The sequence below is a fragment of the Bubalus bubalis genome, chromosome 2 (genome assembly GCF_019923935.1).
Source record: "Bubalus bubalis isolate 160015118507 breed Murrah chromosome 2, NDDB_SH_1, whole genome shotgun sequence".
In the NCBI taxonomy this organism is placed as follows: domain Eukaryota; kingdom Metazoa; phylum Chordata; class Mammalia; order Artiodactyla; family Bovidae; genus Bubalus; species Bubalus bubalis.
In genome coordinates, this window is record NC_059158.1 from 41,944,547 (window position 1) to 41,971,911 (window position 27,365).

At 44.8% G+C, this 27,365-nt stretch overlaps 2 protein-coding genes across 7 annotated transcripts in view; both read left to right on the forward strand.

The window, feature by feature from the left end:
• The window catches only part of SLC26A8 (solute carrier family 26 member 8), an 89,712-nt gene extending 86,015 nt beyond the window's left edge, over positions 1-3,697 (forward strand). For all 6 annotated transcript variants that reach the window (XM_025270972.3, XM_006050388.4, XM_025270978.3 and 3 more), the window contains 3 exons: positions 1,356-1,410; positions 1,511-1,695; positions 2,999-3,697. In XM_025270972.3, the coding sequence (XP_025126757.3) occupies positions 1,356-1,410; positions 1,511-1,695; positions 2,999-3,418 (660 nt within the window). In that variant the 3' untranslated portion in view covers positions 3,419-3,697. The remainder of the gene's footprint in view (positions 1-1,355; positions 1,411-1,510; positions 1,696-2,998) is intronic.
• Positions 3,698-23,796: 20,099 nt separating this feature from the next.
• Positions 23,797-27,365, forward strand: part of SRPK1 (SRSF protein kinase 1) — a 72,326-nt gene continuing 68,757 nt past the window's right edge. Inside the window, 3 exon segments of the mRNA XM_006050389.4 lie at positions 23,797-23,844; positions 23,846-23,869; positions 23,871-24,415. Coding sequence (XP_006050451.3) covers positions 23,812-23,844; positions 23,846-23,869; positions 23,871-24,415 — 602 coding nt within the window. The 5' untranslated portion in view covers positions 23,797-23,811.

Sequence of the window (27,365 nt, forward strand, 5' to 3'; positions counted from 1 at the left end):
AAACTCATTAGGAAAAATCCCAGTGGTTGGTCTTATTAGAGATAATTACTCCATTTAAGCTTCTTTTTTAAAAAACTTTTATTTATTTGTTTACTTTTGGCTGCACTGAGTCTTCACTGCTGAGCGTAGGCTTTCTTCAGTTGTGATGAGCAGGGGCTACTCTTCATTGAGGTGCAAGGGCCTCAACAAGTGCGAAGAACTTTCAGTGCTGGAACTTAAAAGCTATTGCAGGGGCTTTTCTCATTGCAGAGCATGGATGGGCTCTAGGCAATGGGCTTCAGTAGTTGTGGCTCACAGGCTCCGGAGCTTGGGCTCAGTACTTGTGGCACATGGGCTTAGTTGCCCCACAGCACGTAGGATCTTCCTGAACCAAGGATCAAACCCATGTCCCCTGCATTGCAAGGCAGATTCTTAATCACTGGATCACCAGGGAATTCCTCAGCTACATTCATGAGATTTGAGTCTCCCACTGCTTGTCATCTAGAGTCTGTCTACAGTGGCTCTTTACCAAATCACTTTGTGATTTACCATTTGATCAAGAATGACTTTCTTATTTCTTCCTGGTAGTGAAAGAAGTAGAGTCTGTCTGTTTTGTTTCTTTTGACACTTCAACTTAGACCCCAGGGTTAGAACCTGTTGAGTCTTAGAGTATTAAGGTTCGTGGTGACTGGTTTTGAGTTGAGCATTAAGATCTATAGTCCCAGAGCATATGTATGTGTGTATGTATGTGTGTGTTTGTGTGTGTGCATGGGCTGAAATGTATACTTGAGGTCAGTATTTGATGTTTATTAATCTGTTAAATATCTAATGTTTTACTAAATTCAAATACAGCTTTGCAGAGCAGTTCTGAATTTGACCCTGAGGGTCCCTGAATACCGTTCCCAACTATGTCGCTTGACCATCTCTGGGCCACAACTTGCCACCTCTGTCCAGTGAACTCCAGAGAGAAGGAGTCACGTGCAAACACTAAGCAATAATACCAAGTTGTGGTTGTTTGTGAGGACCGTCCAGTGTGTCCCTGTGACGCCTGTGCCCAGGTCTAGCCTAGCACCATCTTCACTTGAACACTGTCTCTTTATGTGAACTGTTTCCCCACTGCAGATCACGGACAACCCTGCCTCTCACTCCCCACCCTGCACGAAACCATCTGATTCTCTTCTGTGTTCCTGGCACTTTGGCTATTTCCTGGCCTATAGCAGTTTGCTCATCAGATGTTTACAGAGCTGAATGGGTATGAGGTACATATACCCCAGACAAGTAAATGACCAAAGAGATTGGAAAATTCAGCGAATTCAAAGGCCCTGTCCTCTCCTGAGTGTGAAGACCTCTATCACTGGTTTACTCTTTCCCCACAGATGTTCAGCGCTTTCCAAAATGCCAACATCTTGGTGCTCATTGCAGGGTGTCACTGTGAGTATCCCTCCTCCCAGGCAGAGGGCTGCGTTTTGAATCCTGGATCCTCACCTCCCCAGGTGTCTGACCCTGTGTATATTCCTGGTTTGGTTTGTAGCTTTTGTGGTCAGGTCACTTGAGAAGAATGATTTCTTTGACGCTGGCATCACTAAGGCCCAGCTGTTCCTCACCCTCCATGATGCTGTGCTATTTGCTTTGTCAAGGAAGTTGCCAGAGTCCTCCGAGTTAAGTGTGGATGAATCAGAGACCGTCATACAGGAAACCTTCTCAGAGACAGACAAGGTTGGATGATGCGAGGCAATGGGAGTTGGGGGGAGGTAGGGGGAACGTCTAATTAGAGAGAGATGAGCAATGTGCAGGGCAGGTTTGAGTGTGGCTGTTCCAGAATGTGAGATGCTGAAGGGTTCCCTTACCAATTGGTAAAGAGCAGTCAACCTGGTCCCCAGGTTCCCACACTGCCATGACATCTGCATGTCATTCAGGATCCTTTCCCAACCAAAGAAGGGTTACCCCACCCAGAAGGGGCCTCGAGAATCCTTTCACAGCAAGCTCGGTTACTGCCAGTGCCATACCGATTAATACCTATTTTAAATATCTCCCTTAGCTATGCCCCTACCCTACCCTTGGGATGAATAATAAAACTGACAAACTTCCAGACGTAAAGATCTGTCAGTCTATTTATGACTAGAGCAAAAGGTAGGGATTATGGACAGACGCAAAGCTGAAGAAGACAGCAAGGGTCTAGGACATGAAGGGCCTTACACGCAGTGCCAGGGATTATACTAAGTCCCTACATGAGTTCTGCTTCAAGAGTGCGTTCATAAGTCCAACAAAGCTAGTCTAGGTACCCAAGTAACACAACTGGCTGTATAGTACTGTACTGTAATAGGTTTATAATACTTTTCACACAAATAACACATAAAAACAAACACAAAAAAATAAACATTTCAAGTCTTACAATACAGTACCTTGCAAAGTACAATAGTACAGGACAACAGCTGGCATCCAGGAGCTGCCATCGAGTGAACAGGTAAGAAGAGTTACTGACTGGAGGCGAGGAAAAGAGGTGGGAGATGGTAGAGCTGAAGGATCGTCAGCAATAGGAGATGGAGGGCAAGCTGCAATGTCACTCACGCCTGACATTGACAGGCAGAGATTCTGGTTCCTTGCTGGAACCAGATGCGCGTTCACATCTTTGGAAGCTCGCAACTTGAAGGTTTGTATGTAGGGGACATACTATACATTAGGGGGTTGGAAAGACAAGTAAAATCAAGAAGACAAGACATTCGGGAATGCTGACAAGACCACAGTTGTTTAACTGGATGATCATGAAATCCAGGCTGGCTTAGAAAAACTAGAGAAGTTGCAGGTTATGGATTAATGGAGCCTGAAGCATAGTAAGTAACTGGGAAACTAGAGAGTGCCAAGAAGATGAAAAGCAAATTTAGGCCAGAAATATTTTCTACTTTGCCAGGAACCCATGCTTTCTGGTACATTAAGTCCTACTATATTCTGAAATTCCTTGGCTGTTCAAAAATTAAATGCACTTGGGAAGTTTTAACCCATCTAACTGTGTGTATTTCAGAAAGAAGAATCAAGACATAAAACAAGCAGAAGTCTTATAGAAGCCCCCAGAAGTAAAAGTCCAGGCTTCTCCTTACTCCCAGACCCAGAGATGGAGGAGGAATCAGACGTGGATCTGTATTCCACGATACAGATGTCTAAAGACCATGGGCTGGATCTGGACCTAGACCTGGATCGTGAGGTGGAGCCTGAGTCAGAGCTGGAGCCTGAATCTGAGCTGGATCAAGAGACAGAGCTCGAGCCTGAGCCAGAGGCCAGTCCCAAGCCGAATAGGCAGAAGTACTGGTCTCTGTTTAGGGCTATAATTCCCAAATCCCCAACTCAGACTCAGGCTAGGACACAGTCAGTAGACAGGAGACATCAAAATGTGAAACCATATACATCCAAGGCTGACACCAGTGAGGATACCTTGGAGATCTAGGAGTAAGGCATCACATTTCCTTGGCAAATCCTCCCCACCCAAATGGGGCCACTTGGCCCGGAGATGCAGGCTACTTACAAACTAGCAGTACTTGCTTGGTGACTCCTCCACCTGCTGGCCTCCTTCCGTGCTCAGCACTGGGATCGCACTCCCAGATCACAATGCTAACCAACCAAGAATTATCTCTGAATTCCTTATCCAGGCTCACTTCATCTCACCTTCACCAGATGTTCCACTGAGGACTTCCTTCTTCATACCCCTCACCCTTGAGATTTTTTTTCAGACCACCTCTAACTTATTCCCCTCATCTCTGTTCCCCTTCCTCCAAAGAGATGAGGCTCAAATAAAATACATAACTCTAGTTATATCTGGACCCTTCCTGCATCTTCTCTCTTCTCTGAATTCTATATGCCGAAGAAAATGTCAGGGGGAAGAAATTCCAGAAGTAGGTAGATGGGAAGAAAGGAGCAATAGAAAGAAAAACTGCATAGCATCTGTACTTTATATGTAAGTTATCTCCACTGTGGCTTCCCTGGTGGCTCAGATGTGAAAGAATCCACCTGCAATGCAGGAGACTCAGGTTCTAATCCCTGGGTTGGGAAGATCCCTTGGAGTAGGAAATGGCAATCCACTCCAGTATTCTTGCCTGGAAAATTCCACGGACAGAGAATCGGACACAACTGAGCAACTGACACTCTACTATCTCCAATGTACTGGGGAAGATAGGCAGGTTAAGTCAGGCCAGCCTGTGAAGGCCTGCAGTGCAAAGAACTGTTAAGCTGAAAGCAGTTTTGCCATCACTCCAAGGTCAGGATCTTGACAGTTTCAGAAGGCCAATAAACTGGACCACCTGATGTGAATGTTAGCTCTATACAACTCCCCGTGGTCTTCAGATTACCTTCACCATTACTTCTTTCTTACAGGTTTTTAAGATACAGGCAATCTAGAATCTGTACTGTCAGTGGGCCAAATTTAGTTAAAATCTGTGACAGACACAAACTCCTTAGGAATGGGGAAAGTCAATCAAGTCACTAGTTTGGTCCAAATTCAGTAAAGAAAATTTCCCCTCCTCCATTAAAAAAGTCTAGTATTAAGGTACAACCTGAAGAGAAATATAATCTCCTGGGCAAAGGCATATGGAATACTGAATTTTATTTCCCACTCAGTAAACAAGATTCCTCTTGCTTAGATAATCAACTTCTCTCACCTGTTAGATGAAAGAAATACTTTTTAAAGTGTGTCTCTTATCACAGAGCTAGCAGGTGCATTTACTCATTCTGCAGACATTAAGCATCTGCTACAGCACCCCAAACTGTGGGCTAAGTAAAATAGTAATATCCCTCCCTACCTGACACATATAGTGAGACATAAGTTTTGTAACTAGCCCAAGGTCATATACAATCATAGACAACCTTAAAAGAGGTGGGAACCCAAGTCACAAGCTTCGTTTGTTCCTATTTACTCAGCACATTTACTGAACTCCTACTATGTGCCAACCATGGTCCCAAGTGCTGAAGACACAAAACAAGCAGGATAGATGACAAAAATAATTATAAATTGTGATAAGTACCTTGAAGATAAAATATCAGAAACCCAGAGGGCATAACATCAGGAGGACCTGTACCTATATTGGGTGCAGGTCCTCTCAAAGAGGTCCTCTCAAAGCACCTATCACAGAAGTTCTTCCTATGGTGATGGCGTATGGCCTTGCATCGGATGCACAAGAGAGAGACTTAAAGCAGGGCCCAGTGACTGCTAGGAAAGCAGAGCCAGACGGGTGACCAAGAGTGGTGACCGTGGTTAAGTACAGAAGTTGGGCGCTCAGGGACACCCACAGGTGGAGCCTCACAGTGATTACCACAGCCCCAAGGGTTCAACCAGAAACTGGGTCAGACCAGGAATGAACTGTCAGAAACATTGAAGTGTGGCAGGAACAGGCACAGAAACGTTTCAAAACCAAGAAAACATTTCACATTTAAAACAGCAGACTAGGAAGTGCATGGAGAGCCCAGTTTCTGTGAATGGCTGCCCTCTCATTCCAGCTCCCTTTCATGCCCACATTTCCATCAGCGGAAGGTCTTTCAACACAGAACCAATGGCTTCTGACATTGGTAGAGTTTAGACTTTGGTTCTTTCTGTTATAACTGCAACATAGCTAAAAATTGACTTTCATGCATGACCTCAGAATGACCAACCTGATGCTTGGACTACAGTTTATCTTTAAAGAAACATTCTCTATAAACCCATAGCATCCATCCCCACCCAAAATAAGAATAAAAATGGTCAACTGATTGTAAATAATTCAGCATCAAAGAAAGAATGAAGTGAGCAACAATTCAAAGGCTGAGTCTTCTTCCAAAATGCAGGTCACCTGAAATTCTGACATTTCAAACTTTACAAAATGCCATGGTTTGGGTTGGTTGGCTCATTTTCATTGCATGGTCATCATTGCAGATTTTATATCTCTCATGGGAAATTGGAGAAAAATTCTAAAGCCCAAAAAACTAGTATAGGCCAGATCTGAAAGTATAATTATTTTAGCACAAATCCCTGATGGATTAGTTGGTAAAGAATCTGCCTGCAATGCAGGAGACCCCGATTTGATCCCTGGGTTGGGAAGATCCCCTGGAGAAGGGAAAGGCTACCCACACCAGTATTCTGGCCTGGAGAATTCCATAGACTGTATAGTCCATGAGGTCGCAAAGAGTTGGACACGACTGAGTGACTTTTTCACTTTCACTGAAAAAAAAAGACCTCAAAGTGGCTATGTTCTACAGTAAATGGATTATAGGGGTATGATTTATATTAATGCATATTAAAAATTAAGTTAAATCAATAGAACTGTAGAAAAGTAGGTTTGGAAAAAAATTGGTCAAAATAGGTGGCCCTAGGTGGCTGTCTTTAAATCCATTAAACATCACAAAGCCCAATGGATTGTAACTTGATCTTACCCATATCTTATTTAGATGATATTTAGATGACACTTTGCACTTAGACCTTTGAGTTGCTGCTATGTGAGAAGGTCATGAAGTTTGGGGAGCCAGAGATGGAATGCTATGGTCTAAATGTGTTGTCCCAAATTCATATGTTGAAATCCTAATCCCCAAGATAATGGTATTAGGAGATGGGGCCTTTGGGAGGTAATTAGGTCACCCTTATAATTATTAATGGGATTACTGGCCTTATATAAGAGGCCTCAGAGAGATCCCTCCTTCCACTCTATGATAACACAGCAAGGAAACAGCCATCTATGAGCTAGGAAGTGGGTTCCCACCAGACACCTAACCTGCCAGCACTTTGATCTTGGACTTCCCAGCCTCCAAAACTGTGAGAAATAAATTTCTGTTATTTATAAGCCACTCATTCTATTGTATTTTGTTATAACAGCCCAAATGGACTAACATGCCCAAGGACTTAACTATACTGCATCTAGATTCAATGCTCATTTATCACTAGAAATACAGGAAGTAATGGCAAACTCCATAATCCATGATGGCATAATAATCTGGAGATCATAGAATCTCAGTGCTAAAAAGGACCGTGAGGGTCATCTAGACTAAGTTTACCCATCCAGGCTCCTACAATTAAATTTAATTAAACACATACTTATTGGAAGACTCACTGTATCCCAAATACTCCATGTTTCCATAATCTATTACTGCGTAACAATGGACCCAAAATTTAGTGGCTTAAACAATAGTCATATATTTGCTCACAATCCTCAATCTGGGCTGGGTTTACCTGGGCCCATTCATGAGGCTGTAGTCGTCTAGAGATCCGCCTGGGGCTAGAAATTGAAGATGGCTTTGCTCACCAGTCGTGGGGTCTCTGCTGAGATGGCGGGAAGAGCTGGAGACTGGCCCGGCAGTGATCTCTCTCTCTGCAAGATTTCTCCAGAAGGGTACCTAGACTTCACATGGCAGCTCAAGGCAGCGTGTCGCCCGCCACATACTGCTGATGAAAGTAAAGTGACAAGGCCAGCCTTGATTCAGTGTGAGGGCAAATAACCTCTACTAATTTTTTAACAAGTCTTCATTACAATATCACTTCTGTTTTGTTTTGGTTTTTTGGCTGAAAGGCATGTGGGATCCTAGCTCCCCAACCAGGGATCAAATCCACACCTCCTTCATTGGAAGGCAAAATCTTAACCACTGGACTGCCAGGGAAGTCCCATATACTCCACTTCTTGTAGGGGAAATAATTTATGGCCATTTTTAAACCACCGCGCTATGAGAAGCATGAGGATAAAAGAATGAATAAAATATGATGTCTCCCCTCAGGAAGCTCCAAGCTTACAAATAGGCCACGTGGGGAGGGAGTGTCATGCCTCCTAAATGAAAAGATGATGATAATGAGAAGTATGGAAATATAGACGACAGGAAGGATTAGAAAGAAAATGAGTCAGAGAAGCGAAGAAATGACGCCTGAGCCGGGCTCAGTTGAGACTAAGTGGGATAAACCCGAGGTTCTCGATGGGCCAAGGATGAGCAGGGGCGCTACATCTGCTGTGGAGCAAGTGTCCAGTTGGGGTGGGCACCAAGAAAAATCTTAAGTTTTGTTCTGGGAAACAGTTTGATCACTTCACGTATGACTTGTATGCATTGTTAGGTGAGACTAGAGGATCATTTGTATAGGGCTAAATTATTCCCCCAAATTGGGACAAAGTCTTTCTAAAAACTCTCTGAATATTGGAATTAACAAAATCAAAGGAACCTCATGCTTGAATTAGTTTTGCCTTATCTTAAAAATCTGCTGATGGAGACATTTTTGAGCTTGTGATATAGTTTTGAAGTGAAAGTGAAAGTCACTCAGTTGTGTCCGACTCTTTGTGAAATATAGCTTTTTGTGTTTTTTTCTGGCCGCTTCAGACAACATACAGGATCTTAATTCCCACCCAGGGAATGAACCCCGGCCCCAGTGATGGAAACGTGGAATCCTAACCAATGGACCTCCAGGGAAGTCCTCAAAATACAGTTTTTCATTGTAAGAATAATACTCTTTAATGAAAATCTATAAAATACAGAAAAGCAGGGAGTAGAGGGGAAAAATTTTTGAACTGTGCTTTTGAACTGTGGTGCTGGAGAAGACTTGAGAGTCCCTTGCACTGCAAGGAGATCCAACCAGTCCATCCTAAAGGAAATCAGTCCTGCATATTCATTGGAAGGACTGATGCTGAAGCTGAAACTCCAATACTTTGGCCACCTGATGAGAAGAGCTGACTCATTGGAAAAGACCCTGATGCGGGGAAAGATTGAAGGCAGGAGGAGAAGGGGACAATAGAGGATGAGATGGCTGGATGGCATCACCAACTCAACGGACATGAGTCTGAGTAAACTCCGGGAGTTGGTGATGCACAGGAAGGCCTGGCGTGCTGCAGTCTGTGGGGTCGCAAAGAGTCGGACACGACTGAGTCACTGAACTGAACTGAGGGGAAGAAATCTGTACTTTCATTCCCTAGCGATAAATCCTGTGAACATTCTGGACTGTTTCTCTTGCTTTACTAGAAAGCACAGAGTTGTCATATAATAAAGGGATTCTTCCCTCCCAAAGTTCAGTTCAGTTCAGTTGCTCAGTCGTGTCCGACTCTTTGCGATCCCATGAATCACAGCACACCAGACCTCCCTGTCCATCACCAGCTCCTGGAGTCCACTCAAACCCATGTCCACTGAGTCAGTGTTGCCATCCAACCAGCATTCAGTCTTCAGTTCAGTTCAGTCACTCAGTTGTGTCCGACTCTTTGCGACCCCATGAATTGCAGCACGCCAGGCCTCCCTGTCCATCACCAACTCCCGGAGTTCACTCAGACTCACATCCATCGAGTCAGCGATGCCATCCAGCCATCTCACCCTCTGTCATCCCCTTCTTCTCCTGCCCCCAATCCCTCCCAGCATGAGTCTTTTCCAATGAGTCAACTCTTCGCATGAGGTGGCCAAAGTACTGGAGTTTCAGCTTCAGCATCATTCCTTCCAAAGAAATCCCAGGGCTGATCGCCTTCAGAATGGACTGGTTGGATCTCCTTGCAGTCCAAGGGACTCTCAAGAGTCTTCTCCAACACCAAAGTTCAAAAGCATCAATTCTTCGGCGCTCAGCCTTCTTCACAGTCCAACTCTCACATCCATACATGACCACAGGAAAAACCATAGCCTTGACTAGATGAACCTTTGTTGGCAAAGTAATGTCTCTGCTTTTGAATATGCTATCTAGGTTGGTCATAACTTTCCTTCCAAGGAGTAAGTGTCTTTTAATTTCATGGCTGCAATCACCATCTGCAGTGAATTTGGAGCCCCCCAAAATAAAGTCTGACACTGTTTCCACTGTTTCCCCATCTATTTCCCATGAAGTGATGGGACTGGATGCCATGATCTTCGTTTTCTGAATGTTGAGCTTTAAGCCAATTTTTTCACTCTCCACTTTCACTTTGATCAAGAGGCTTTTGAGTTCCTCTTCACTTTCTGCCATAAGGGTGGTGTCATCTGCATATCTGAGGTTATTGATATTTCTCCCGGCAATCTTGATTCCAGCTTGTGCGTCTTCCAGCCCAGCGTTTCTCATGATGTACTCTGCATATGAGTTAAATAAGCAGGGTGACAATATACAGTCTTGACGTACTCCTTTTCCTATTTGGAACCAGTCTGTTGTTCCATGTCCAGTTCTAACTGTTGCTTCCTGACCTGCATACAAATTTCTCAAGAGGCAGATCAGGTGGTCTGGTATTCCCATCTCTTGAAGAATTTTCCACAGTTTATTGTGATCCACACAGTCAAAGGCTTTGGCATAGTCAATGAAGCAGAAATAGATGTTTTTCTGGAACTCTCTTGCTTTTTCGATGATCTAGCGGATGTTGGCAATTTGATCTCTGGTTCGTCTTCCTTTTCTAAAACCAGCTTGAACATCAGGAAGTTCACGGTTCACATATTGCTGAAGCCTGGCTTGGAGAATTTTGAGCATTACTTTACTAGCGTGTGAGATGAGTGCAATTGTGCGGTAGTTTAGAACTGCCAAAGTTATAGAACTCTAAAACTTTACCAAATTCGTGGGTGTTCTGATTAAATCTAAAATGCCCTCATCCCAGCATGCATTTCTTGTTCTCAAGGACTAAGATGAACAACCTGGAACTCTGCCGGATGCTCCCACCTGGCCTCAGCCCTCTAGGCAGCTCCAGGCCCACAAGTTTGTTTCCAGTGTCCTGTATTCAATGTCATAAATTTAAGGAAACGCTACGGAGTTGACAGAAATCTGGTTTACTTAACACTAACTTTTATGAAAGCGACTAGGAGACTGAGTATTAACTACAGCAACACTTAAATGCACTATGCCCTTGTGCCAGAAATTAGCATTTTTTTTCCTAAAAGGAAAGCAGTCTTTATTTTGGGGGGCTTCTAAAGCTTGATTTAAAGTAACTACAAACATTGCTACTTTTGAAAGTTTATAGAAAGATTCTTAGAAAAATTTCAAACATTAGTCACACTGCTGTAATATTCATCCAGTGTTAATAACTGGTTCTTCAGTAAGAATGGAATTCTTCATAGCAAAGGCCCCAGAGCAGCCATTAAAAACTTGCATGCATGGGTGCTAAATTGCTTCAGTTGTGTTCAACTCTTTGTGACCCCATGGACTATATAGCCCACCAGGTTCCTCTGTCCATGGGATTCCCCAGGCAAGAATACTGGAGGAGGTTGCCATGCCTTCCTCCAGAGGATCTTCCTGACCCAGGGATTGATCCCAGGTCTCTCGAGTCTCCTGCATTGGCAGGCAGGTTCTTTACTACTAGTGCCACCTGGGAAGCCTATTAAAAACTGACTGTTAACTAAATCAGCTAAATGTTAGTAAAGCCTTCCTGAACACCTGTAGCTCTATCCTCTGTCATCTCCATAGGCACCACGTTTATCTAAGTAACAGCCAATCATGTCCAACAGGTACTAACACTAAGCTCTTTTACTGTACAAAAGAAGCCTAACACGGATATGTGTGCTTGCATAGCTGTACTGTTCGATGCTTGTAAAAGTAGATCTAACTAATGCTTCCCTGGTGGCTAAGACGGTAAAGCATCTGCCTGTAGTGCGGGAGACCGGGGTTTGATCCCTGGGTTGGGAAGATCCCCTGGAGAAGGAAATGGCAACCCACTCCAGTACTCTTGCCTGTAAATTCCATGGACGGAGGAGCCTGGTAGGCTACAGTCCATGGGGTCGCAAAGAGTCGGACACGACTGATCGACTTGACTTCACTTCACTTGTGGATGAGAGAGTTTACTTGGCCTTGACTGTTTCTCATTCTAGCCAGCGAACTCTTTGTTTATAATAACACTTAAAAAAAAAACCCTGTAGGGGACTTTCCTGGTGGTCCACTGGCTAAGACTCTGCACTCCTAATACAGAGCACCTGGTCAGGAAACTAGATCCCACACGCCACAACTAAAGATCCTACATGCCATGAAGGTCCCACATGCTGCAACTAAGACCTGGCTCAGCCAAATAAACATAAATATAAATAAATAAGTAAATAAAAACCCTGTAACACTGAGGACAAGTAAAGGGAGCCCATCAGTTCCATGATTTGTGGGGCACCTGCAGATGACTGCATGGCAGATACATTGCAGCCTTAAAGAAAATGTCCTGTATGCTGATATAGTAAGCAACGGTTCAAAAACCATGCAAGAACTGGGATCTTCATCAAAAGTCCTGTTACAGTGAATCATGTAAGGGTCGTGAGCGTTAAAACTAAAGTTGGGATTCCACTGTTCAATTCAAGCAGGCAGGGATCTGTTGTCACGATGGAGGCTCACAGAGAAGAGAACTCTTCATTGAGCCCCTGAGCACAAATGGGCCTTCGGTTTCTCTTCAGAAATAGCTTCTGCTTCGAAATGGTCCATCACTCACTAGTGACAGGGACTGCCTGTAATCTAAAGCAAATCAGGCATGAAGTGAAGTCTCTCAGTCGTGTCCGACTCTTGGCAACCCTATGGACTGTGGCCTACCAGGCTCCTCTAACCATAGGATTTTCCAGGCAAGAATACTGGAGTGGGTCGCCATTTCCTTCTCCAGGGGATCTTCCCAACCCAGGGATTGAACCCGGGTCTCCTGCATTGCAGGCAGATGCTTTACCATCTGAGCCATCAGGGAAGGCTAATCAGGCATGAGAGCAGTGTAAATAATCAGCCTGTTTATTGGTGTAATCAACTCTGTTTATCCCAAGCTCCTTGACTGCAAACATGGGCATGGCTGTCTCCAGACACTAATACCTGACATTGCCTCTGCCTACGTGTCTGTAAACACTGGGTGGTTGTATCCTCTTCTGAGTCACAATTAGCTTGTGAAATTGCAGAATCGTTCTGATTTAATTCAGTCATTCCAGGAGCTGGCTTTGGGTCCCATTTATATAACAAATTAACCTGTGAAAGGTCTTAAAATGCATGTATTTGTGCATTGGGAAGGGGATCAACCTCTTTTTCAATACTAAGCTGCCTTCTCTCTCTAAGCTCATCCTCTTGATCTTCTGTAGAAGCCAAGGATGGAGCAAATGTATCAAAAAATGCTGAATATGGGCTCACAGGAAAATGCTGCGTTTTCTATTTTAAAATTAATTAATTTGTTTATTTGGCTGCACTGGGTCTCAGCTGCAGCATGTGGGATCTAGTTCCCCAAACAGGGGTCTAACCTGGACCCCCTGCATTGGGAACCCAGAGTCTTAGTCACTGGACCACCAGGGAAGTTCCAGGAATGTGTTGTTTACTCAAAGTCCATTTTGGGGTTTAACCTGAGCCAGCAGGAAAAGGACATTTCTCAAGCATTAATCTAGAAAGGTGTGTTTTGTTTTGTTTTGTTTTGATTAGAAAAGAGGAGATTCAACTGTTAGTAAGTCTTCATGGGAAAACCCCAGCCCACAGTATCCTGCAACTTCTGTCTCAGAGTGACTTTCTATAGTGCTGCTGGAAATGATGTTAATATCATGTACAGAGCTTATGCCATTTTGCCCCTCTCTCTTTTGAAGTCCACTTTGAGTACCACCAAACCTTTTTATTTATTTTTGCCATGAGAATTGTGGGATCTTAGTTCACCAACCAAGGACTGACCCCAGGCCCTGGCCATGAGAACACCAAGTCCTAACCACTGGACACCAGGAAATTCCTGCCACCAAGCTTTCTGCAGAACATATCCTGTGGAGCATGCCAGTAGCAGAAATCTCCTCTTGCAAGTCTTATTCCTGGCATGACACATGAATTATTATCGATTTCAATGCTTATTTCAACAACCTGAGGAGTTTCAGTGGCACAGTTTTGGTTTCTCCTTGAAGAATTCTTTGAAGGGCTTAATCCCTATTGTAAGGTAACATTTCCTCTTCTGGGACTGCTCTGTGGCTGAGAAGTGTCTCCTATACTGATTTTTTTCTCTTTGACAGGCAAGCATCTCTTGGAGCTCAGGCCCACATTTTCACTACAGCTTCCTCTTTCATGGCTGAAGAGATTCTGACACCTGGACTGGAAGTTATTCCATATTTCCCCCACTTTACCCATTGATTATAAGATTGTGACCAATAGCAGGCAAGGCTTTGGAGCAGTGGGAGCCTTAAAGGAAGTATGCTGTTCTTGTGGCCACAGATATGCATGGTGCCCTTAACCTGCTATACTCACTGAAACTCGCCCCACTGGTGTTCATTCCTCCATAGAACCTGCCTCTGAAACATTCTGATTAACAGTGTGTGGGAGGGACTTGCCTGGTGGTTCAGTGGCTAAGACTCGGGACTCTCAACACAGGGGGCCTGGGTTTGATCCCTGATCATGGAAATAGATCCCCTCATGCCGAAGTAAGAGTTGGTGTGCCACAGTTAAAATCAAAGATCCCAAATGCCACAGCGAAGACCCACTGTGGCCAAATAAAATATCAAAATTAAAGAAATAAAGACAGGGCAACTCAGATGGTCCCCGCTCTTCCACTCTGCTATGATCAAGGTGTACCTTCTCTCCCAGGTAGCACTCATTTGTTAACTATTGTGTGTCAAGTTCTGTTCTAAGCACTTTGCAAAAGTTAACACATTATTCTGCACAACAACCCTATGAGGCAGGGCTGTTATGACCCCCGTTTCCTAGATGAGGAAACAGCACAGGAGTCCCCCTGCCCTGGACTCCAGCTGAAGCCTCAACTCTACCATCTTGTATTGCTTAACATCTGCGGCAGTGAAGGTTCAGAACAAGTCCAAATGAAGGAAGATGCCTGTTGACTGAGTGCATGCAATGCGGCAGGTACTTGACGGGTAATACCATATTTAATTGTCATTTCCTCCAATGCCTCTCCTTGAGCGGAACAGTTATCCTTTTTATCCAGGGTAAGACTCTAAAAGTCAAAGCTATTCAATGTCAAAGCTGAAATTCAACCCCAAGTGAGATACCAAAGATGAGGTGTGTTTTTTTTTTTTTGGTGGTGGTGTTGCATCATTTGGCTTTTAAGATCTTAGTTCCCCGACCAGGGATCAAACACAGGCCATGAAGGCACCAAGTCCCAACCACTGAATCGCCGAGGCTTTCTCTTTACTCAGTGCTGCTTCCATTTGGAGAAAGGTAGCTTCTTGATGGCTTTAAATTGAAAAATGCAAATCAGTAGACTGAGTGCCTCTGTGTCTCTGCCTCTTCTCCCTGTCCCCACCTACCCCCTACCCCCGCCCACCATACACACACCAACACCGTGGTTTTTACATTCTTTCGTGTTGTTGTTGTTGTTCAGTCACCAAGTCACGTCCAACTCTTCGAGACCCCATAGACTGCAGCATGCCAGGCCTCCTTGTCCCTCACACTTTCCCAGAGCTTGCTCAAACTCACGCCCATTGAATCAGTGATGCCATCCAACCATCTTGCCCTCTGTCACCCTCTTCTCCCACCCTCAATCTTTCCCAGCATCAGGGTCTTTTCCAGTGAGTCAGTGGTTCACATCAGGTGGCCCAAGTATTGAAACTTCAGCTTCAGCATCAGTCCTTCTAATGCATATTCAGGCTTGATTTTCTTTAGGATTAACTGGTTTGATCTCCTTGCTATTCAAGGGACTCTCAAGAGTCTTCTCCAACACCACAATTCAAAAACACCAACTCTTCGGTGCTCAACTTTCTTTAGGGTCCAATTCTCACATCCATACATGATTACTAGAGGAGGGAATGGCAAACCGCTCCAGTACTCTTTCCGTGAGAAGCCCATGAACTGTATGAAAAGATATTTTTTTCATAACATTCCTGAAGATAATTTACTGAGCACCTACTATGTATCTGACACTTTTCTTTTAGGCCCTGGAGATAGAGCAGTGAACAAAAGTCACTGTCCTTCCAAGGAGCAGTGAGGCAATCAAGCAAAAAGTCCTCTCCCTCCACCAAAAAATGCTCAGGTACACTGGCTGAGGGTGTAAAACCTCTCAAGGGTCCAAACGAAGGCATACGTTGAAATACTGCCGTTTGGATTGAGATAGTAAATAACTTTAATGACTGGATAACACATCTTTTTGCAAGTCAGATGGTTTCCAATTACCTGCTTTCAACGAAATTGAATAAGGACCTCTTGGAATTGTCTGTTGATGGCCACGAATATAAATTTTGATGATTACCATGTGATTTTTGGCACATTTGGAAGGAAATGTTTTAAATTATATTGCTGTGCCAAACCCTATTCCCATATATAAAAATTTTTATTTTATGTGACCAAGTTTTCTCACCCATTACCAAAAAAATGAATAGAATAATGCAGGCCTCATTAAGAAACATCATCTACCTTTGTACTGATGTATATTTGCAACAAAATTTCATCTATCACAAAATGATCCTGTATGTTATTTTGATTCATCATGCTGTGATATTCATGATAGGTAAGAGAGTTTTTAGAGGACCATGATCTTAGGAAATGTCTTTGCAAACTAAATTACAATGTTAATGCACATTTATGTGGTGAGGGATGACAGGATGAGCAAGACTTTTTCTTAAAATTTATTTGACTTTGCCAGGTCTTAGTTGTGGCATTTTAATCTTTGTTGCGGCATCCAGGATCTTTTTTTCTTTTTGGTTGTGGAATTTAACCTTTTAGTTGCAGCATGTGGGATCTAGTTTCTTTACCAGGGATTGAACTCAGGGCCCTGCATTGGGAACCTGGAGTCTTAGCCACAGGACCACCAGGGAAGTCCCAATACAAGGCTTTTAAGCGTAAAATTGTATTACCTGAGGATGAACTTCTGTGAGAGTAAAATGAAATAGAAATACAAGTTCAAGGAGAAAAGGAGGTAATGTAAAATTTCTTATAATTAACAAAATGATTTTATTTTTTTACATATAAAAGTGTATGACTACTGCTGCTGCTAAGTCACTTCAGTCGTATCCGACTCTGTGCGACCCCATAGACGGCAGCCCACCAGGCTCCCCCGTCCCTGGGATTCTCCAGGCAAGAACACTGGAGTGGGTTGCCATTTCCTTCTCCAATGCAGGAAAGTGAAAAGTGAAAGTGAAGTCGCTCAGTCATGTCCGACTCTTAGCGACCCCATGGACTGCAGCCTACCAGACTCCTCCATCCATGGGATTTTCCAGGCAAGAGTACTGGAGTGGGGTGCCATTGCCTTCTCCGAAAGTGTATGACAATGGGCATCAAATTGCCATTGTATTTAAATTCCACAGAATGGCATTCAAAACTGTGATGTAACACTATTTTGAATTGTCAATTTCCTTTCCAGTTTGTATGCCTTTTATGTAATTTTCTTGTCTAGTGACCTTGGCTAAAACCTTCAGCATGTGACTGAATACCAGTGCTGAAAGTGGACATCCTTTTCTTGTTCCTGATCTTAGGGAGAAAGCTTTCAATCTTTCATCATTAAATATGCTGATAGCTGTGGGTTTTTCCTCAGCCTTTATCAGGTTGAGGAAGTTCTATTTCTAGTTTGTTGAGTGCGTTGCACAGGGATAATTTCAAAAAGTTATTTTAGTGAGGAAGGAGACAAAGTGTTTTTGTGTTTTGGGCTGTGCTGGGTCTTTGATGCTGTGCACAGGCTTATTCTAGTTGCGGCGAGCAGAAGCTCCTCTCCAGTTGCGGGGCTTCTCATTGCAGGGGCTTCTCTCATTGTGAAGCATGGGCTCTAGGGCTCGTGGGGTCAGTAGCTGTGGCACGAGCTTAGTTTCTCTGAGGTATGTGGAATCCTTCTGGACCAGGGATCAAACATGAGTCCCCTGCATTGGTAGGTGGGTTCTTTACCACTGAGTCACCAGGGAAGTCCAAGGAAGGAAAGCTCAAGTTCAAGTTCCTTAGAAGCTTTAAGCTCCCTGCTATACCCCCCAGCACCAAACACAGTGCCTACATAAAGAAAGGGCCCGATCAGCATTTGTGGAGCAAACTACCTCCCACCTTCCCCCTTGCACTTTATACTCCAGTGATGCTAAGCTGTTTATGGTTCCCCCACATACCACGTGAGGCTTCATCCCTGCCTTCTGTTCCCAGCTGACATTTATTCGATGCTCTCCAATGCTGCAGAGTGTCATCTCAGGGCCTCTTTTTTTTTTTTTTTGTGCTCCTGTGGTACTTCCTGCATCTACTATATTTATAATATGGTATGTGGTAAAGAGTAGGAATTTGAGAGCCTGGCTGCTCCGATTCAAAACTCTACCTCTTACTATATAGTTTGTGTTTCTTTGGTTGTACCTCAGCTTCCTCATCTGTCAAACACAGATGATAATAATAGTGTTGACCGCATAGAGTTGTTTGAAGGATGAGGGCCAACAGTGTCCAGGAAACAATCATTACTATATGAAGATTAGCAGATATCTGTATAGGTATAAACGGCTCACTTGGCTATACACCTGAAACTAACACAGCATTGTAAGTCAACTATATCCCCCTCACCAAATTTTTTTTTTTTAATAATTAACTATTAAGTCCTACTGGGCAAGGTCTATGTTTTTTTCTTCTCTGCTTCTTGAAACCCTTAGTCTCATGCCTGGGCTGCAGCAGGTACTTGATAAATGCTTGTCCTGAGGGTGGGCCTGGTGGAAAGGATTTGAAAGAAGGAAAAGAAAAACAGATCTGATATTGCATAGCAGGTAGAAATCAGAACTCAAATGTCTAAACCATGTTGCCCATTTTTATGTGTTTCTCAAACTGTCTTTATTTTGGCCCCGAGATTGCCAAACTTTAGAAATTAAACTTGCAGTCAGAGCCTCCAAAAGGGCAGAGACCTCAAAGAACATACACAGGTCATAGGAGCTGTTCTGTGCCTGCCTGCCAGTGAAGGTTAACAAATGTGTGTGGCAGATTTTAGTCAAAACTCGCTTTCTTTATATCCCAGGAGTGAGGATGTGGGGCAGACAAGTCCTCATCACTCAGACTTGTCTGGTAGAAGTTCATTACCAAGGATAAACTCATTAGAGTTGGACCCGATCAGCTTAGGTCAGTTTTTAACACCCTACTGCCTCACCAGCACACCTCCAGGGAGCAGAGAAGGGGCTCCACCTGCCTCCAGAACCGCCAGTCTCTGCAACCTCCTCATTGCTAGAGAACCCGCACCCCCAACCTTCATGCTGTGGCCAGAGGAGGCCAGAGTTTCCCACCCCACCAAGCCAAGGCTTTTATTCTTATATCTCCTCTACCTACTCCCCTCAACTCTTCAGTCCAGCACAATTTCCTTGTGAAGTTTAAGATTTATTTTTTTTTTTAATTTTTTGGTTGTACCACACAAGCCTCTTAGTTACCCAGGCAGGGATCAAACCTGTGTTGCTTGCATTGGCAGCACAGTCTTAACCACTGGACTGCCAGGGAAGTCTCGAAAGTGAAAGTTGCTTGGTCCTGTCCAACTCTTGGCAACCCCAAAGGCTGTACAGTCCATGGAATTCTCCAGGCCAGAATACTGGGATGGGTAGCCTTTCCCTTCTCCAGGGGATCTTCCCAACCCAGGGATCGAGCCCAGGTCTCCTGCATTGTGGACAGACTCTTTACTAGCTGAGCCACCAGGGAAGCTTTTATAGAACAAAGCCAGAAAGGGGTTTATATCTCCAAGCAACTTCATTTCTCAAGCCTCTCCAGGGACCAGGGAGCCCAAGAGGCTGACTTACTCACTTGGAAACTGAGGTCTGCTTTGGGTGGAGCCTGCTGACTGCCCAGACAGGCTTTGCTGGATATTCTGTTTGCCCCTCCAGACTCACCCTCTGCTCTCTCCACCCTGCTCTGTGCCTTGGGAGGCTGGCTGGACTGTATCACCCAGGCACCCCTGTCTTCTAACTTCCAGTTGGGTTTTGTGAATGGGAGGCAGTAGCCAGAGAGGATTAGATAAAGAAGCTGGGTATTAATTTCCCTGCTAGGTGACAGCTGGAGCTTCCCCGGTGGCCCCAATATACAAGCATCTGCCTGTCAATGCAGGAGACATAAGAGACGCATGTTCAATGTTCAGTCCCTGGGTTGGGAAGATCCTCTGGAGAAGGGCATGGCAACCTACTCCAGTATTCTTCCCTGGAGAATCCCATGGACAGAGGAGCCTGGTGGGCTACAATCCATAGGGTCACACAGTCAGACACAACTGAAGTGACTTAGCACACACACACGTGATGGTTTTATCCCTTTATCAAAGGGCACAGCTGTATTCAGGCAGTGCTTTCTTACCACTACAGCTCTGTTATGGGTTGAATTGTACCCCCTCCCCAAAGACGTATTGTATCCTATCCCCCAGGACTTCAGAAGGCGACCTTTCGGAGATAGGGTCTTTACAGAGGATTAAAATGAGCTCTTGAGAATGGGTCCTAATCCAATATGGCTGATGCCCTTATGAAAAGGGGAAATCTGGACATAAATCAAGACACACATAAAGAGAAGATGATCTGAAGAGACATGGAACAGGAAGCCACCCACAAGCCAAGGAAAGAGGACAAATCCTTCCCTCATAATTTTCAGAAGTAACCAACCTTGCTGACACCTTGATTTCAGACTTCTAGGCTCTAGAGTTGTGAGACAATACATATCTGTTGTTGAAGCCACCTGGTCTGTGATACCTTTTTTATGGCCTCATGGCATGTGGGTCTTAGTTCCCCTACTAGAGATGGAACCTGTGCCCCCTGCATAGGAAGTGCAGAGTCTTAACCACTGGACCAGCAGGGAAGTCCCTATGGTACTTCGTTAAGGTAACCCTAGCAAACTAATACAAGCCCTCATTGGGTTCTGGTAACATCTCCACCCTTGTTTCTTCAGGCCTGGGGTGGTAAACACTCCCTCTGTTGCTAGTCCCTGGATGCCTCGCCCTCCCTAGCTGGTTTACCTTAAGCCCCTCAATCCCTTTCTTCAGTTCTCTCCAATTATTCTATTGACTGTGCCATGTTTCCTGATATTCAAGCCTACAATGTAATTACATTTTCCCAATATACTTCACAAAATTATCACAAAGGCAAGAGAAAGTTCTGTGGGGGTTCTCCAATCATGCAGATGTCTACTGGGAATATTATTCAAATAAAGCATCCGTTTTATTCTCACTTTCTTCTTCTCTTGTCTACTTCCCCAGGACACAGGGAAATCCATAAGGGGAAGCAATACTTTGGATTTAATTCAAATCAAAACTTTGAGAGTTTGTGGTAATCAAGCCAGGGAATGTTGGGTGTGATGAAATAAGTATGGTACACTTAGGTGCTCATATTTCAAAATTCCAAAGAAGCATTAGGGAAGATCCAGGAGGGTCTTAAAAAATAAATTAGCTCATAAGGAATGGGATCTTTGCAGAAATCAAATTCTCACACTGCCCATAAGCAACAAAACCACAACGATTTATATTCTCTGAATTCTACTTTTAAAAGAACTTGCAGAAAAACAGTTGTGGGAGAGGAGTATGCATGTAATTGAGAATACCAAAGAATGGCCACCACTTTTAAGAATAACTTCTGGAAGGGTAAAATCCAAAATAGATTATTAAGCCTTGTGAAATGGGGGGGGGGGGGTGATTTTTAAGGTTACATTTAAAGCAAGAAGCATAAAAAATGATATAGGCTTTAGAATAGGGGGAAACCCAAGCAAGCTAGCTTATGTGAACAATTATAGAAATTGTAGAAAAAGTGTGAAGAACTGAAGCATGCTGGGAGAATGGGGGAAAACAGAAGAAAGAAAAAGAAGAAATGGTCAATTCTGGGAACTCAGTCCAATAAACTTGACAGTGACTCTGGAAAAATTCTCAAATGAGTTATTAAACAGAGGACGGATAAGCTCTTGAGAGAGAGAAGCAACAGTCACCCAGGGTCAGAATAGGTGCGACTGATTCATGCCAAGCTACACATTCCTTTTTGATGGATTGGCACTAACCTATTTGGGTTTTAGCACAGCTCTCCAATTGTCCCTGTCAGTGTTTTCTCTCCCTCATCCAGACCTTTCTCATAAACTGCACATCATTTGTTTTTTTAGCCACACCTTGTGGCGTCTGGGATTTTTTAGTTCTCTGACCTGGGATTGAACCTGGGTCCTTGGCAGTGAGAGCTTGGGGTCTTCTCCGCTGGACAACCAGGGAATTCCCACATCATTTATTCTTTGATTAGACAAATATTTGAGCACCTAGTAAGTGTCAGACACCCTAATAAGTGCTTGTTAGTGAGGATACACCAAGGAAAACCCAAGCAGCACTCCAATTCCCATGGAGTTTACTTTCTGTGGGAAGTAATTTCCCCATTCTGGGACTCTCCTGAACCACCAGCACTCTCCTGTCTTTTCTAAATCCTGAGCAGGCAGAATCCTGACTCCAGGGTTTCAATGTCTGCCCCAAATCTCCTTTTGTTTTCAAGGACAGAACTCAGAGGAAACTGGGTTGTAGATTTCCTGGACAACAGGCGCTGTCCTCTTTTGCAATCTGCCTAGAAATGCTACCGTTCAGGTTCCCTGCAACAGATATTAATTATCTAAATTTCAAATTTGGCAAACCTACATTTCCAGCCTCACATTCTACTTCATCTTTTCAGTCATGACCAGCCTCAGTCCCCGCCTGTAGGAGTCCAAGCCTGTGTCTCTTTGCTCAATTGATTTTCTCATTCAGGAATGTGTGACATCTCCTCCACCTCTGGAAATCCTACACATTTCCCAAGACCCAGCACAAATGCTGTCCCCTCCCTGGCTGGACTTAGTGACCTACTTTGCTCAATAAAATCCTGCCCAAGCCCCCATGCTTGACCTGTGCAGCTTTATTGTACTTTCATCTTCCCGTCTCGGTTAATTAATTACTTCTCGGTCTTCCCCACTACAGTAACTTTTAGAAGAGCAAGGATCTGCAGGCTTCCACCTGTCCTGCCGTAGTACTTTACAAAGGGGTTGATAAACAAAGGCCCGAACCAAGAATGGTTGAAATCATGGGAAAAGATCAACAGAAAAATAGTATTTCATGATACTGGAAAATTACATGAAATTCAAGTTTCAGGGACCATAAATAAGGCTTGTTTTGAGCACTGAGAAGCTTTTGAGCTCTAGTGGCAGAGCTGAATAGTTAACAGATCTTATGATCCCCAAGCCTTTTAAGTTTACTACATGGCCCTTTACAGAAAAACTTTTTTAACCCTGCTATACAAGTATTTGATGACTGATCACTGTGTCAGGACACCAAGGTTCTGAGTACATATCCCCTCCGAGTCAGCTTATTTGTGTAGTGGAAGTAATAACTATCTTGCCTTTAGGCGGTCATGAACATCAAATGAGACAGAGCACTTAGAAAAGTATAAAACTAACTTCTATAAAGACAACTGCGTGTATCTGTACTGAAAAGTTGATAAAGTGGTAAAATAAGAAAACACTAAGTTTTATTCTCCCGCTTCCTTCCTTTAACAGTCTTCATTTGACTTTGAAATTATACGAGAAAACTCACTTTTAAAGTCTTTGCTTTTCAGTAACGATAAAATCACAGGTTCCTTCCTTCCAGTCCTTATATTGCTCCTACTCCTTTTTCTTACTTGTAATTTCTCCCTCAATTTTCCTCACAGAGTTTCTCAACTGGCCCTCACAATAGAGCCGCAGAGGGACTGGGACACACCTGATTACTCCCTTTTACAGACCAGGAAACCAAGGCAGGCTACAGTCGGCTACGGAGCTCTGACTCAGCACGCAGGGAACCCTCTATGCCACTCTGTTCGCCATTCCTCAGGGGGCGACCGCCCGGCGAACGGAATAAACCTCGTACTGCGAGGCTTCCAGGCTCGCTTCTCAAACACCGCGCGCGCGCTCACGCTCGGCATTCTTCCCATCCCCTCCTCTCCCGTTCTTCACGCCCTCCCCTCCTCGCGAGCAGGTGGTAGGCTCCGCGCTCAGCGCGCAGGCGCGCGCCGTCGTGGGCGGGGCGGGGCAGGCGCCGGGGGGCGGGGCGCGCGCGGGCTGGGTTTGGGGCCGCGGCGGGAGCGGGAGTCAGCGCCACTCGAGTGCGCAGGCGCCTGGCGGTTACCGGTCTCGCCATGGAGCGGAAAGGTGAGCGGTGGAGCGGCCTCCCGCCACGAGGGGCAACGGCCGCCGCGGGCGAGGCCCGGGTCACCGCCGGGATCTTCGCCTAACCGCCGCCGTCCGGTCCCCGGGCGTGCGGCACCCCTCCACTGAGGTGGCGCCGCCCCTCACCCCCCGCTTCTGGGCTGCGGGTCCGCGCCCCTCAGCTCGGGCGTCCTTCCGCGCCGGCAGTCATCGCCCCTTGTTCCCCGCCAGGCCCGCCCGCGACTTGGGGCCGCTCCAGGGCCCGGCCCTCGCCCGGCGAGGCCGACCACTGCTCGCCAGCTCCCTGACCCGGCCCGAGCCCCCTCCGGCGCGCCCCGCCTGGGCGCTGCTTTGCGCCCCGTGGGCCGCCAGCCCCCCGAGCGGCCGCCCAGCAAACGCCGCGGCCCTCAGCCCGGAGCCGCCCCTCAGGCAGGCCCAGCGCCAGGGCCTCGCACCCCTGCTGGGTCTCCACCCTCACCTTGGTCGCCTCCTTTTCTCCCCATTCGCCCTTCATCCATCCCTCTCTCCTGCAGTGCTTGCGCTCCAGGCCCGAAAGAAAAGGACCAAGGCCAAGAAGGACAAAGCCCAGAGGAAGTGAGTTTCGCACCCCAACATTCCGTTCTCTGGGTCTATCCCCGCACTTCCTCTCCTCCGGTTTCACGCCTGGAACGTTCACGGGGTCAGGGGCACCCGGGCGGCTCCGGCCACATGGCCTCGGGGCGGCCGTGGAGGGTTGCGCCCCTGGAACCATGTGGGAGGGAGCTTCGGTTGCTGAAGGTCTGGTTCTGAGCAGCCCGGCGCCTGCTGGAAAAGGGCTATTGGTGGAGGACCGGAGCAGCTCGGGCCATTACCTTCCCAGCTACAGGATGAGGCACCGGCTCCCCGAGTTTGGGCCTTCGCACCGAGCTGTTGGATCATGATCAGTTTGTGAACTGTTCTCTTTCCATACCTGCGTCTCAGCGTCTTAACTTGCCTCCTACGTGTGCAGGGTAGGCAGCCAGGGAATTCTTGAATGAATTTTCCGTCTTTCGGTCTGCCAGCCTACACGCTCCCTTTTATAGAGGAGGGCAGGAGCTTCCCCCCTGGGTTAGGCAACTTCCTGAGTCTGCAGGCGTCTCTCCTTCCTCGCGGTGTGCAGGCAGCCCCCTGGTCTGGAACCGGTTTCGGTTGCTGCTTGTCTTGCGCTGAATGCAGAGGCCTTCTGGAGTGGGCATCGCAGCAGTGGCGGGAGAGTTGTCTAGCCAACGACGCCGTTGGATTCTGGCATGGTTTGTTCAGTGCCACAGGCCCGTTTTTATCAGCAGGATGCATAATCGTGGTTTAGCGCTATTGAGGGAAACACAAAAGTTGGTCAGAGCTTCATAAAAGCGCCCAGTAGAGGGCTTCGCAAGTGAGTCTTAGTCTGAAGAACTTTTATCTTATATTCACGTTTAATTGCAGAGGGCCTTGGGAAAAAAAGGCATTTTCTGAACACTTTTCCATTTACTTGGGTCTTCCTGGAGTTGTACACCATCTACGTCTTTCTGAGCTGATGAAACTCATTTCCGAGGCTTCCCTAGGTTTCCTTTCTGAGTGATAATACAAGATCCGGGTATGTGTGCGTGTGTACGTATGTGTATTGTTTTTGGCGGCTACCTAATGTTTCAGGAGTGCAAATAATGACTTCTATCAATAGAGCTAAAGTAGACGAACTCAACTCTTGCTTCGTTTCAGTCAACTGTTCTATGAAATTTTTTATTTTGTGAAGTGCTTGGTAACCAGTGTATTTAAATTGTACGTATTTGGTTTGCCCCTTGATTATCCATATATGGATGATTCAAAAACCAGTTTTTACTCAGATAGGTTTAATAGAAGCCACAAGGAGCTAACCTGGTTCTTCTGTGCAGTGGGAATTTAAATGTTTGTGTGTGTGTTCTCTGTGGTTCTCCTGTATGTGTGTGTGTGTGTGTGTGTTTTGTTACTCTCTGTGGTTCTCCTGTGCAGTGGGAATTTAAATATTACTCTGTGTGTGTGTGTGTGTGTGTTTTGTTACTGTCTCTGGAGCTGATATGAATGTGTTATAAACCAGTATGTTTTCTGCTGATGTAAGGAGGTGGTGATTTTATTACTCACTGTATTATTTAGAATTCTTCTGTCTTTGTTCTCTCCATAAGGAAATTAACCTTGATATTAGCCTGAATCAGCCTATATATAATTTGGGAAGTAAATATAGTAGGGGTGATCATATACTTTATTTTTAACCAAATATTCATTACTTTGGATTATCTATTTAGACTATATGTTTTATTTGTAAAGCTGAGTATATGTATTTTGGATTATCTGTTACTCCATTCACCACCGTGGGTAACTTAGAGTTACTTGCACAAAAACAAGTGAATACTACATATAATTAGCAGTTACTGTACAACCTTGATTCTTTGAACCACCCTCATTTACTTGTAGTTTCAGAGGTGCTTTTTTTTAAATTTTAATTAATATTTTGATTTGGGGGGACAGGTTTCTCCAGCCTCCTTTTAAGTGCCTGAGATGTCTAATTAATTAGCTTGGTGAGAGAACCGTGTCAGAAGTTCAAGCCCATTTGACTCAGGTAACCTGACTCTACTCCATAACTTCCGACTGCACTCCTGATTTCCAGTCATTTTGCAAAAGCAGGCTGCTAGTTACCAGATTAGTCAAGGAGAAAGTCTGAGAAAAAGCATGTCATAGTTTAGTCTTTGGACTTTGGATTACTTAGTTAGGGAAACAGTCTTATATGTTACGACTGGTAGCTCAGTCATAATGAAAACTGATCAGGACTTGTTTTAAAAAAAGCAAGCATTTAATAATTTTAGAAAATTTTCATGTAAAACAGTAAATGACATCCTAGTAATTTAGTCCTGGTGTGGTACAGGTAGAAAGGATTTTTAGTCTCTATTTTGTGGGTCTTAATACTGGAATTGACACACTTTAGAGAATATGCCCGGGGAGCTGCACCTGTTTGTAGCAGTGTCAAACTGGAATCCAGTGTTCCTGTCTTCCAGTTCAGTGCTCTTTAGGATTTGTTTCCTTTCTGTTCTTTTAACTCTGCTGAAAGATCTGACTTGGGGATCTTTAGTTGTCTTACTTGGGGAATTCCTTCTCCATTTCACTTTTTCACACACTGTACTCTCATTTACTAATGTTAGTTAACTAGTTGGTGACAGTCTCTATTTTATTTACAGATAAGGAAATTTGAGATTCACCAGATTACCCACCTAGAAAATTTGAAGCTAGGATTCTAACCCAGATCTTACACGCCCCAAAGTCCTGGTATATCTCCCAGTGACAATTCCTTTTGGTGTATCTAAGGACAATTATGGTAGAAGCCTAGTGAACAGAGGCTTCTGAATAAGGGACCTCAGGATGCCTTGGTGTTGAGGTATACATTCATCGCCCCCTGGATATGTCTGTTTCTAAAGGATAGTGTTCTATCTCCCTTTGAGTGTTCAGTTTTCAATGTGTATATCAAAAGCTGTGTGCCTTTATTTGTTTATTATAATTTTATAATTTAATGCAGTTTACATCT